Consider the following 13,109-nt stretch of genomic DNA (forward strand, 5'->3'; position numbering starts at 1 on the left):
TTTATGCACAGCGGGCGGGTATAGCCAGGTAGCGTCACCATAAATCTACGCTACCGGCCTAGCAACGCATCGGTACAGTGATAATAATGATCATTATCATATACCTATAAATGATACACCAATATGATTGGATAAAACACTAAAGAATAAATAGCAATACACCCTTTTCGCGGACAGGTAATATTTTTCATACCACCCGAGTAATCAGCCAATCCGGACAGTGGAGTGGCACCACGACGAAGAGGCACGGTCAGAGGAACTGTGAAATACTGGTGAGTCCATCTCGTAGGTTGATCGTTAAAATTATATTCGTTAGTTCTAAAAGCCATCATAATTATTTATAGGAAAACAATCTATTTTTTTCGACTAAGGTTTGAACTTTGAGTGTTTACACAGGAGAGAAAAGTGAGAAAATGTTAATGCCTGTTTGAGAAAAGTGTATAAAGTGTGTAGTGAGGGGTTTTACAGCCTTAAAACATCTATAAAATGAAAATAGCTAAGTGATCCCATTGTTCAAATCTGGTGACAAGCATGTTTTTTGCAATTATAGGCCAATCTCCCTCCTACCACAATTTTCCAAAATTCTGGAAAAGGTATTTGAAATTAGGTTAAATGATTTTTTAACTAAACATCATATCCTTAGCAAGCAGCAATACGGTTTTAGAAAGAATCGCACTACTTCGCTGGCTGTGATGGATTTCGCTGAACAAATTACCAACGCGATTGAAAATAAGCAATATACTGTAGGGTTTTTTATTTTTTTATTTACAGAAAGCATTTGATACTATAGATCATACCTTGCTATTGAACAAATTACAGAAGTATGGTATCAGGGGATTGGCACATGACTGGATAGCGAGCTACTTAGACAGTAGGTATCAGTGTGTCCACTTTGGTGGGACAAATTCTGAGTTTTTGAAGATTACTTGTGGGGTGCCCCAGGGTTCAGTCCTTGGGCCACTGTTGTTCCTTTTGTATATTAATGATATATGTTTGGTTTCTAAATATGTCAGTTGTATTTTATTTGCGGATGATACGACTGTGTTTTGTAGTGGGGATCATTTGGGACAGCTCCTAGACAAGATGGAGAACGAATTACATAAATTTAAAAAATGGTTTGATTTAAATAAATTATCTCCATTTTGGTAAAACTAAGTGTATCATATTTGGGAATAAGTCCAGGAATTTAAGCAAAAAACTATTACTACATGATATTGAAATTGTAACAGATACAAAATTTCTTGGTGTTCATATTGATGATAGATTAAGCTGGAAAACACATATTAACTATGTTAAAACTAAAATGTCAAAAACCATTGCAATTCTGCACAAAGCCCAGGACTTCCTCACCCAACATGTTCACTCTTTCTTGTTTGGTTGTGTTTTGAAATTTTGTGATTAAGTTAAATTGTTTATGCACCTTTTTTTTTCTTCTCTCTTTTCTTGTACAGTTATTATGACCATATGTGTATGTATATATATATATATATATATACATATATATATATATATATATATATATATATATGTGTGTGTGTGTGTATGTATATATATACATTCTTTATTTTTAATGGTATAAGGGGAGGGTGCTTATAAGCTTTGCTTCTGCCTTCACCCTTTCGGCCACACAGGTTTTTCGTACATTGTTTCTTTTATGTTTTGTTATTGCCTTTGTTGTTGCTCAGCTGTGTGCCAGATAAATAAATAAATTCAAATTCAAATAAATTCAAATAATAATTGTAAAAAATAACGCTGACTACTTCACGGATTTTGCCTATCACGGGCTATTTTTAGAACGTAACTCCCTTTTGCGGCCTCGCAGTTTCGTGGATTTTTTTAGTGCAATTTTGCATGCTTCTTTTTTCTTTTCTTTTTTTTTTTTTTTTTTTTTTTTTTTAACAGTGCACTGTGTTCTGTGTCCTTATCATGCGGGCCGGTCAGCATCACCGCGATTGCTCACACTGCCCCCCTGTCTGCTGTGCCGAGCTGCATCCAACTCCAGCACCAAGTCTAGAGACTACGCTCGCTGTTTTGATGCACAGTGCCCGCTGCATGGTCTCGGTAACCGCAGCCACAGAGCTCCGTGGTCATGACTTGGATTCTTTGCGGGTCCTGCATCCGTACCCCCGGAGGCAGTGAGCGAAGGGAGAGCATGCGCATTGTGTTCTGCGTGCATTTATCATTTATAGGTATATGATAAAATTGTTATCAAGTTGTTTTACCAATGAATATGGTAAAATGGTTTTCTGAAGGGTGTATAAAGCCATATTCATTGGTGAACAACTTGATAACTGATAGTATTATCACTTTACTGAGGTGTTGCTGGGCTGGTAGCATAGATTTACATTCTGTGGTGGGCATAGATAACCAAAAAATTAACTTCGATAACAGATAATAAGATAACTGAAAACTTATCTTTGATAAAGATAAACCGATAAACCACCCAAAAATGTATCGGAAGTCACAGATAATCGATAACCGATAAATTCCGGTGTTGTCTCTGGTACATTTGCAATTACTAAGAAGCTGAAATTAATTTTTAACACGATCGCTTTTGAAAGCATCAAAAGACCCAAAGAATGAGCCAGAATGTTTGACTATGCTGCCCCCTGTAGAACACAGCACAGACGAATCCTGAGAGCACCCACAAAATCAGCTCTCTACTAACCATAATCATCATTTTTCTTTTAACATTCTGCCCCTGCTGGAAGCGATTGTTTATTACAGCGCTCTCAGCACAGAGGCACGCTCCGGTCAGGCGGAGAGCTTTAAAAATAAAGTCATACTAACTTATGGTTTTGTGAAAATACTGATAGAATAACTCCATTAATGTCAATTCTGTCATTTGTACAAAGTTAAAATATAACATATCTTTTAATGTTGAATAAGGCACTAATTCTGAGGTTTTGTAACAAACACAGACCGCAAAGCATTCTGGGTAAAAGTGCCTCTGCTAAACACTGATTGGTTCAGTCATTCATTATGCAAACCAACACGCTATTGTGACGTGTGTCGTGTGTTGGTTTAAAGATAAATGTGCTTTTGTAAAATATTCCATTTTATTTGTAAAAACAGCTATTTTTACGGAGCCCTGCAAGTGTCATCGCAAAATGTTTTGCATGTGGAGAGAATGTGCGCATGTTTTATTAATGCCGTGCACACGTTTGATGATGTGTGCATGTTTTAAAACTTTTATGATGTTGTAAAATGTGCACTCAATATTAGTAAGTAAGTAAATTTATTTATATAGTGCCTTTCACAGACATAAGTCACAAAGCACTTCACAGGTTAAAATGCAATAATAAATACTGAAAACAGATAAAACAAAGGACAAGGTTAACAATTGGTCAGTTCTGAAAAGCCTTATCTTGACACATAAATGTTGGCTTTACACTGTGCGTGTTTTGGCCATTTTTCAGATGATTTTTCATTCGTGCGAGAATTTTTTGGACTGAGTTTCAGGTTAATCACGCGTCCTGCATCGTGTAGTGGAGTAACAAGCTTTAACATCTCACGACCACCTCCTGCTGCTAAAAGCTATAAGCATCCAACCGCAGAGCTGTCTTGTAATGTTTTTTTTAACTTAATTTGTAGAAGAAAAAAAAGCCAAAAAGTTGATGTGACCACCATCTGATGGTGTTACATATCTCAGTAAGTAATAATAATGCAAATAACATGCAGTTGTCGTGCGGTTTGCATTTTCAGAGGCCCAACGTCCATGCCCAGTCACCCAAAATTACCGATATTCGGCCGAGTTAGACAAGGGCGAATATCTGTCACCGCCCTCCAAAAGCATGTTATTGTATTAGTATCAGCCTTCTGCCAGCCATAATAATTAATGTATAAATATGTAGACCAACCTAATTTGTTTTCCTGAGAGAAGTCCACAACCAGCTCCTCACTGTCCAGAATTGTTCCTGCTGGCTGGTCACTCAGTACCAAGTCAGGGGCAATCTGAGAGAGGGGAAGTGTACACCGGGAATTCTCTGGGTCCACCAGGAGAAACTCTGTTAAGACAACAAAATTATTGTCATGATCAAACAAATACAGGTAGAATGTATAACTTGTGAAGCGTAAGTGATAGGATTTTGTTCTATTTTTTTTTGTACAGCAAAACGTTTTAAAGTTTTATACTGGACAGGGACATGTACTTTTAATAATATAGGCATTTTTAATTATGCTGCTATAGATAAATTCGAAAACAAATTGCTCATAAGGGCAAGGGACACAACTGTAAGTTGATTTTTGGCAGTCAGCCCATCCAAACAGTTAACTTCTCAAATGAATAAACAGTCGAGACCTTGTCACACATTTGAGCAGCTTTTGTCACCATCTGGTGGGCAATGTGAGCATTTCAGGGCTTCTTTACATTTCCAACTTGAAACCTAAAATTCATTTTTAAAAAAGCATTTATAAATGCCATGTTTTGGCAGTCACATATTTGACCTCCCAATATTCAAACATAAAAATTTTAATTTTGACAGTTTTACAGTTCTTGAGTTTTAGGATGCAGAAGTTTTTGCCATTTGGATGGACAAAAGAACAGTAATTTCTCTTGACAAGCACAAGCTACAGTTGTGAATAAAACTTCAACCCATTCTGCTAATGTTAATCCAGGCAAAAGTCATTTAACAAGCAAGAAATCAGTCTGGAACTTCTGTTATCATGTCTAATTTTAACGTAAATATAGATAGATGCCCCATCTGCTTGAACTCCTCACTTACACTGCTTCATCAGAAAAGAAGATACATTTCCGGGCACAATAGCAGACCTTTAATATAACGCCGTAACGGGTGTTCTTTATAATTTACAGTTGTTTAATTAATTATTAAGATCCTGATGTCTTACATACAATTTGTACATATTCAATGAAGCCCCTCTATTAATCAATCAAAAACAATATTTACATTTTAACAGTGTCTGCAGAAGGCTTTGCCTCTGCGTGTTCATGAGCTTTCGACAAAATGCAAAACAATGAATATTTGTAGATCACCTTCTGTGCATTTGCTGGTATTAATGAGACAAATTTAACTCCATAGGAGGTTCACTTTGAGTTAGCGGAAGATAGCGTGCACACTAACGCTGCCAAATGTGTTATCAGGTTACAAAAAGAGCGGTTTCAGTTTTAGAAGTGTAAACAGAGTTTTGAAGCTAGCTATGAGCCTGTGACGTCACCATGCTAACGTCCGTGAAATAAGTTCAGAGGTGTTATTAGGTTCCAAAAACGGTGTTTTTGTTTTTACAGTAGAAGTGTGTATTTCTCGCTAGTTTCTGTGAAGGCTCTCAGTTATCTAGGTGGTTTCCATAGTAGAGAAGGTTGAATCTTCGACTGGACTGGGTTGCTTGACGCGAGGATGTTTCGCTTCTAATCGCAGAAGCTTCCTCAGCTAAATTTCTTGCTCTGGTTGTCTGAATTCTGTCGTTACTCTTGTAGAGAAGAACAAACATAAGCCAGCAAAAGCTGAAGTTTTAAACCTAACCAGACCCCTCCTACCAAGAGGCAGACTGCTATTGGCTAGTGACTAACAATTGCTCCAATTAGCACCTATTGTGCTCTAGTTAGCACCCTCCTAATGACAGGGCAGCTGTCCCTCCTAAGGATGGGACTGACGCCTCTCCTGACGATGTGAGTGACTCATTACCATGAACAAAAGAGTGAAACTGCTTTGACCTGAGTACCCCATTGTAAACAGGGGACAAAGCGTGTCTCAGACCCCCTCCCCGGTTAAGGCTGGGTTTCAACTGTTTCACATATAATGCTTCCTTCACTCCCCTCTCAAACCATTTCTTTTCTCTGGCTAAGATTTTAACTTCCTTGTCTTCAAACATGTGGTTAGTGTCTTTAAGGTGGAGATGAACTGACTGAGGTCCACCGGTGCCCTCTCTGTGGTGCGGGTATAGCCTTTAGTGCAACAGCTCGTCTCACCTATGTAGTGTTCGTTACAGTTTTGCTGACATCTGATAGAATACACTACACTGCTGTGTTTGTAACTAGGGATCCTGTCCTTAGGGTGAACTAATTTCTGTCTCAAGGTGTTAACAGGTTTAAAGTAAACTGGGATTTTGTGCTGTCTAAAGACCCTCTGTAGTTTTCCCCTACTCCTGCTAAATAAAGGAGAGACACTCCTCTTCTTCTTGGCTCCGTTTCCTGTCTGTCTGGTCTCTTTGTTGTTTGGGACTTCTGCACTTTATCCAGGGACCATCGCGGGTACCCACATACTGTGAGGGTTTTCAGTACATGTTGTTGTTCTTTAGCCCTTCGCTCTGTAGTTGTGGGCACCTGTAGAGCTCTGTGTTGAAGAGTCCTGATCACCCCGAGCTTGTGTTCAAGGGGGTGGTTTGAGCCAAAGAGCAGATATTGGTCAGTGTCAGTGGGTTTTCTGTAAACCACTGTCTGGAGCTGCCTGTTCTCTCTAATCGTAACATTACAGTCCAAGAAGGCTAAATGGTTATTTCTGGCATCCTCACGTGTGAACTTGATATTGCAGTCCACAGAGTTGATGTGCTCTGTAAAGGCCTCCACTTCCTGTTGCTTGATTTTAACCCACGTGTCATCGACATATCTGAACCAGTGACTGGGAGAGATGCCCATGAACGATGCCAAGGCTCTCTTCTCCACTAGCTCAATGTATAGATTGGCCACAATGGAGGATACCGGAGACCCATCGCACATCCATGGATATGCCTGTAGTAATTCCCCCTAAACTGGAAATACATGGTGTTAAGACAGATCTCCAAGAGTTGGCAGATGTGGTCTGGTGTAAGTTTGGTCCTTTCAAGTAGAGACGCGTCCTCCAGCAGCCTCTGCCTCACAGCTGTGATGGCCTCAGCAGTGGGGATGCAGGTGAACAAAGATGTCACATCGAATGACGTGCCACTCACGTCCACAGATGTCCAAGGTCTGTGTCCCAAGAATATTCCCTGTGAATTTGAAGACTGTGGCAGTAATAGAACTGGATGTATGCTGAAAACAGACAGACGGATGGACAGACAGACAGACGCCAGGTCTTCGCAATACCCGATTGCCATATGTTGGCCTCGGGTCAAAAAGGTCTGTGCTTTATCTCTCTACTAAATTGTCTGTCCTGTCACATTTCAGCAGATAGCATCACCGTGACTCCTGGCTCTACCATATGCATGTATGCCTTTTTTGTGAAATCTTTGTGTTCACACATCCAGCTGTCATATGCCCCAAAATTATACATGACATCTGGCAAATGTTTTGAGTTTGCAAATATAACTCCAACATCTTCTGTTTAATTTCCAAAACCTCATGTGGGTAGAGTCAGGTGTAACTGTGCTTGTGATACATGCATATACTCTATTAAGGTGTGTTTCTGCCGGTCCATCATATTTTCCTCTTAAACTACTACCTTTACAACAGATAAGACCTGTAATATTCATTCTACTAAAAACAGAACAAGTTAGCAACCTGTGTTGTTGTAAGAATCAGAAAGGTTTACTCATACTTTTAGTATTGTTTTTATAAAAACCTGCAAAAAGAATACACATTAAACTTTTATCAAAAGTATAGGTTTAGTATTAGTTAATTATAATATACCATTGTCAAAACAGGTAAACAAATCTTCTAGAAGAATCTTTTTGCACTCTTGCCCATCCTCAAAACTATAAAGAGCCCACTTCTTCAGCAAGGCCTCGCCGTTGCCGTGCATGTCAGTGTTGAGCAGGCCTGGAAACCATTCCTCCAGGAGGGAGTCAATGTGATCCACCACCTGACCCAGTAGCACCCGGCCTGTAGAACGTCAGGTCATAGAACAATAAAAGAAACAGCAGTCAGACATAAACATCATCACAGTGCTTTCTGAAGGTGTTCAATATAAGTAAGGTGATGGCGTGGACCTTATTTCTACCACTTGCCACACTTTTCAAACCCCCAATTAAACTAACAAAATAAAACCCAGCTTAATTCATTCTTAGCACATTCAGTTAACATATGTTTCCTTTAAAGTTTACTTTGGAAAGGTAGTTTCCCAACTTTTTTCCAAGTAAACGCATTGTGATCATTTACAGTGTATTTGTTCATCTTACCTGAAAGCCATGTGATTTAAAACAACATTAAAAACAAAGAGGGCAAAAAGTTGTGTGACCTGTGACATCAGTGCAAGTCTTCTATTTTAAATAATCATATGAATCGCAATACCGTCACTGGTTTGGACAATATGTTGTGAGCTCCAAATCTTGCCACCTTTTCGAAAGGGGGAGGTGAGAAAATAAAGTACCCACACTTTCAAAGAATAGCTTTTTGACAGATATGCTTTCAGAACCACCAATAAAGTGTTACGTTTTTATAAGTATTAAGTATATAAGTATTCCAAAAACATGGACAAATATAAGTAATATCTCTGCATTGTATATTTATATTAACCCCCAAAACATTTAGTTGAAGCCAAAAACAACAAACCTTACAATGACACATGAGGTACTTCATGTAAAACATACAGCACAACTTTGTGTGGATGTATAAGTGAATGTTAAAACTACGTTACCTTTGCAGGAAGAAGGCACGGTTATTCTGATGAAGCTGATGGGGTTTTCCTCCACCAGACAGTAAGCCTCTGAGGACCAGCTCAGGTACACTCCTCTCCTCCAGCAGCGACAACTGGGTTGTACCACTTTCTCTAAATGGCAAAGTGCAGTAGTTTATTCATCATTGGTTTCTGTCTTCCAATGTCCAACTGCAGAATTGCACCACTGGTCAAAGTAGAGAGGTACCTCTTTCGCACAGTAAGTAGGACGAGACCTCGAGTAAGCGACGGATCTGCAGACACCAGTAATCCATGGGGAAATAGGGCATCTCATACAGACGCACAATTACCTCAGAGTTCTCACAGTGGGGCAATTCTATTATTGGTCTGTCTTTGGACAAACTGTGGATGAAAAGAAATGTGGATATAAACACTGACATTTGTTTATTTTCAACCTTTAAAACCTACAGTCATTGACATTTTTCAAAAATGTAATTAAAAGTGGCCAAATTAAATCAACAAAGCTAATAAACACACACGCATACAGGATGTCTATTGTATTCCCATATAAAGATTTTAAAACTTAGTTTCAAGTTTGTTTTATTTTACTTTTCATTCACTATGTCAGATTTTCAGTGGGTCTTCAGTTTAAATACACAAAGATACATGCTTTTTAAAATTCCAGAAACTGATGAAATTACATTTTAAAACTTTTTGTTGACAAAATAACATAAAAGGAATGTAAACTGAGGAACCGTTGGCTGTATTTAACCCTGTAAGCATGATCAGGCTTAAAGGTCTAACTAAAGAACCAATGCCTTCTTGCATTTAAGATCAAGTTAAGTCTGGGAATATAACCTGGTGTCGTGTTTCGCCACTTCCACTACACCACGGAAACATCCCAAGTTCTGGATGGAAGCCACCTGGGCAGACAAATTTTCTATCCTCACCTCTCAAAAGTAACCATCTATCTGCCACAGCCAAGTGAAATACAGATATCCAACAGAGGCACATGTGTGCTGGATCATGCACAAACAATTTGTTTGTAGTGATCAACTGCAAACTTTTTAAATGCTTTTTAATGTAGATTTGGGATTATAGCTTCCTCTGTGGTCAACAGCCTTTCAGGTCATGGTGATGGAGCACTCTCCCAAAGGTGGACAGTGTCATCTTTCTATCTGCTGTCTCCATCTCCTTGAGTTTCCTTTGTGGGAGCCTGAGGTCCTATTGGACCTTTAGAACAAAAGCTTTCTAATTTCTTGCTGATAATTTGGTTTTATTCCTCAATGATGTAAAGTATGTATGGCCCCATGAGTCATATTTTTGTACAGCTCCAATTCCAATGAAGTTGGGACATTGTGTGAAATGTAAATAAAAACAGAATACAATGATTTGCAAATCCTCTTCAACCTATATTCAATTGAATACACCACAAAGACAAGATATTTAATGTTCAAACTGATAGACTTTTTTGTTTTTGTACAATTATCTACTCATTTTGAAACAGATGCCTGCAACACATTTAAAAAAAGCTGGGACAGTGGCAACAAAAGACTGGGAATGTTGATGAGTGCTCAAAGAACACCTGTTTGGAACATTTCACAGGTGAACAGGTTAATTGAAAACACCTGAGTGTCATGATTGGGTATAAAAGGAGCATCCCCAAAAAGCTCGGCCATTCACAAGCATAGATGGGGCGAGGATCACCACTTTGTGAACAACTGTGTGAAAAAAAAACAAAAAAACAAAACAGTCCAACAGTTTAAAAACAATGTTTCTCAACATTCAATTGCAAGGAATTTAGGGATTCCATCATCTACAGCCAATAATATAATGAGAAGATTCAGATAATCTGGAAAACTTTCTACACGTAAGCGACAAGGCCGAAAACCAACATTGAATGCCCGTGACCTTCAATCCCTCAGGCGGGACAAAATTAAAAACCAACATCATTGTGTAAAGGATATTACTGCATGGGCTCAGGAACACTTCAGAAAACCTTTGTCAGTTAACACAGTTTATTGCTACATCTACAAGCACAAGTTAAAACTCTACCATGCAAAGTGAAAGCCATACATCAACATCCACTAACGCTGCCGCCTTCTCTGGGCCCAAGCTCATTTAAAATGGACAGATGCAAAGACTGCCTGCAGTCCAGACCTGTCGCCCATTGAAAATGTGTGGTGCATTATGAAGCGCAAAATACAAAAACGGAAACCCCAGACTGTTGAACAAGCAAGAATGGGAAAAATTCCATCTACAAAGCTTCAACAATTAGTGTCCTCAGGTTACAAACACTTATTGAGTGTTGTTAGAAGGAAAGGTGATGTAACACAGTGGTAAACATACCACTGTCCCAGCTTTTTTGAAATGTGTTGCAGGCATCCATTTCAAAATGAGCAAATATTTGCACAAAAACAATAAAGTTTATCAGTTTGAACATTAAATATCTTGTTTTTGTGGCATATTCAATTGAATATACGTTTGCAAATCATTATATTCTGTTTTTATTTACATTTCCCACAACGTCCCAACTTCACTGGAATTGGGGTTGTATAACAGACCAAAATTAAAGGCATTTGTTTCACAGAATGACTGGTAGTCAGATACAATTATATTGCACCGTACAGCCTTACACACGAGTTTTAAATGTATTTAACACAGTTGATAATGATGTAACAAATGACACATTCATCTGTACAGTGCATCCGGAAAGTGTTCACAGCGCTTCACTTTTTACACATTTTGTTATGTTACAGTCTTGTTCAAAAATGGAGTAAATTCATTTTCCCCTCAAAGTTCTACTCACAACACCCCATAATGACAACATGAAAAAAGTATTTTTGAAATTTTTGCAAATTTATTAAAACTATAACCTAAGAACTTGCAAGTACTTAGGTATTCACACCCTTTACTCAATACTTTGTTGGTGCACCTTCAGCAGCAATTACAGCTTCAAGTCTTCTTGAATATGATGCCACAAGCTTGGTGCACCTATCTGTGGGCAAAAATCTGAGTCCTCCACTCCAAGTCCAACTGTACAGTGCATCTGGAAAGCATTCACAGCACTTCACTTATCCACATTTTATTATGTTACAACCTTAGTCCAAAATGGAGTAAATTTGTTTTTTATTTATTTATTTATTTTTGCAAATTTCTTAAAAATAAAAAACAAAGAAATCACCTGTACGTAAGTATTCACACCCTTTGCTCAATACTTTGTTGATGCACCTTTGGCAAGAATTACAGCCTCAAGTCTTCCTGAATATGACACCACAAGTTTGGTGCATCTATCTTTAGGCAGTTTTGTCCACTCCTCTTTGCAGCACCTCTCAAGCTCCATCAGGTTGGATGGGGAGTGTCGGTGCACAGCCATTTTCAGATCTCTCCAGAGATGTTCAATCGGATTCAGGTCTGGGCTCTGGCTGGGCCACTCAAGGACATTCACAGAGTTGTCCTGAAGCCACTCCTTTGGTATCTTGGCTGTGTATTTAGGGTCACTGTCGTGCTGACAGATGAACCGTCACTCCAGTATGGGGTCAACAGCACTGTGGAGCAGGTTTTCATCCAGGATGTCTGTGTACATTGCTGCATTCATCTTTTCCTCAATCCTGACTAGTCTCTCAGTTTCTGCTGCTGAAAAACATCCCCACAGCATGATGCTGCCACCACCATGCTTCACTGTAGGGATGGTGCCTGGTTTCCTCCAAACATGACGCCTGGCATTCACACCCAAGAGTTCAATCGTTGTGTCATCAAACCAAAGAATTTTGTTTCTCCTGGTTTGAGAGTCCTTCAGGTACCTTTGGGCAAACTCCAGGTGGGGATGTGCCTTTTACTAAGCAGTGCCTTCCGTCTGGCAGTCTCTGCAGAGATGCTTGTCCTTCTGGAAGGTTCTCCTCTCTCCACAGAGCAATGCTGGAGCTCTGACAGAGTGATCATTGACAAAGGCCCTCCTCTCATGATTGCTCAGTTTAGACGGGCGGCCAGCTCTAGGAAGAGTCCTGGTGTATACAAACTTCTTCCATTTACAGATTATGTAGGCCACTGTGCTCTTTGGGACATTTAAATCAGCAGAAATGTGTTTGCACCCTTCACCAGATTTGGGCCTTGAAACAATCCTGTCTCAGAGGTCTGCAGACAATTCCTTTGACTTCATGATTGGGTTGTGCTCTGACATACACCGTCAGTTGTGGGACCTTATAAGTAGACAGGTGTGTGTCTTTCCAAATCATGTCCATTCAACTGAATTTACCCCAGGTGGACTCCAATTAAGGTTCAAGGTTCAAGGTTCAAAAGGTTCAAAAGGTTTATTGTCATATGTACAGTAAGAAACGTATTTCCCTGTGCAATGAAATTCTCTTCTTTGCTGCTCTCACCGGGTGTCTATAATAATAGTCAAAATAGGCATTAAAAAAAAAAAGCATTAAAAGCATTAAGCATTAAAAAGTAAAGTAACAATAAAGGTGCAGTTACAGTATGAAGTGAAAAGAAATAATGTGCAAATAGCAAGATTCAAGTATTAACAGTTAACAGTAAAGTAACAGTAAGGTGCAGTAACAGTGTGAAGTGACCCCAGGGGGTCTGCTCAGTCCTTAGCAGCATTCAGCAGTCTGATGGCAG

The 13,109-nt window shown here is 39.1% G+C and overlaps 1 protein-coding gene across 1 annotated transcript in view; it reads right to left on the reverse strand.

The window, feature by feature from the left end:
- The window catches only part of lrrk2 (leucine-rich repeat kinase 2), a 205,342-nt gene that overhangs the window by 29,029 nt on the left and 163,204 nt on the right, over positions 1 to 13,109 (reverse strand). Inside the window, 4 exon segments of the mRNA XM_034175890.1 lie at positions 3,889 to 4,007; positions 7,562 to 7,753; positions 8,508 to 8,639; positions 8,734 to 8,888. Of these exon segments, the coding sequence (XP_034031781.1) occupies positions 3,889 to 4,007; positions 7,562 to 7,753; positions 8,508 to 8,639; positions 8,734 to 8,888 (598 nt within the window).

The sequence above is a fragment of the Thalassophryne amazonica genome, chromosome 8 (assembly GCF_902500255.1).
Source record: "Thalassophryne amazonica chromosome 8, fThaAma1.1, whole genome shotgun sequence".
In the NCBI taxonomy this organism is placed as follows: Eukaryota; Metazoa; Chordata; class Actinopteri; order Batrachoidiformes; family Batrachoididae; genus Thalassophryne; species Thalassophryne amazonica.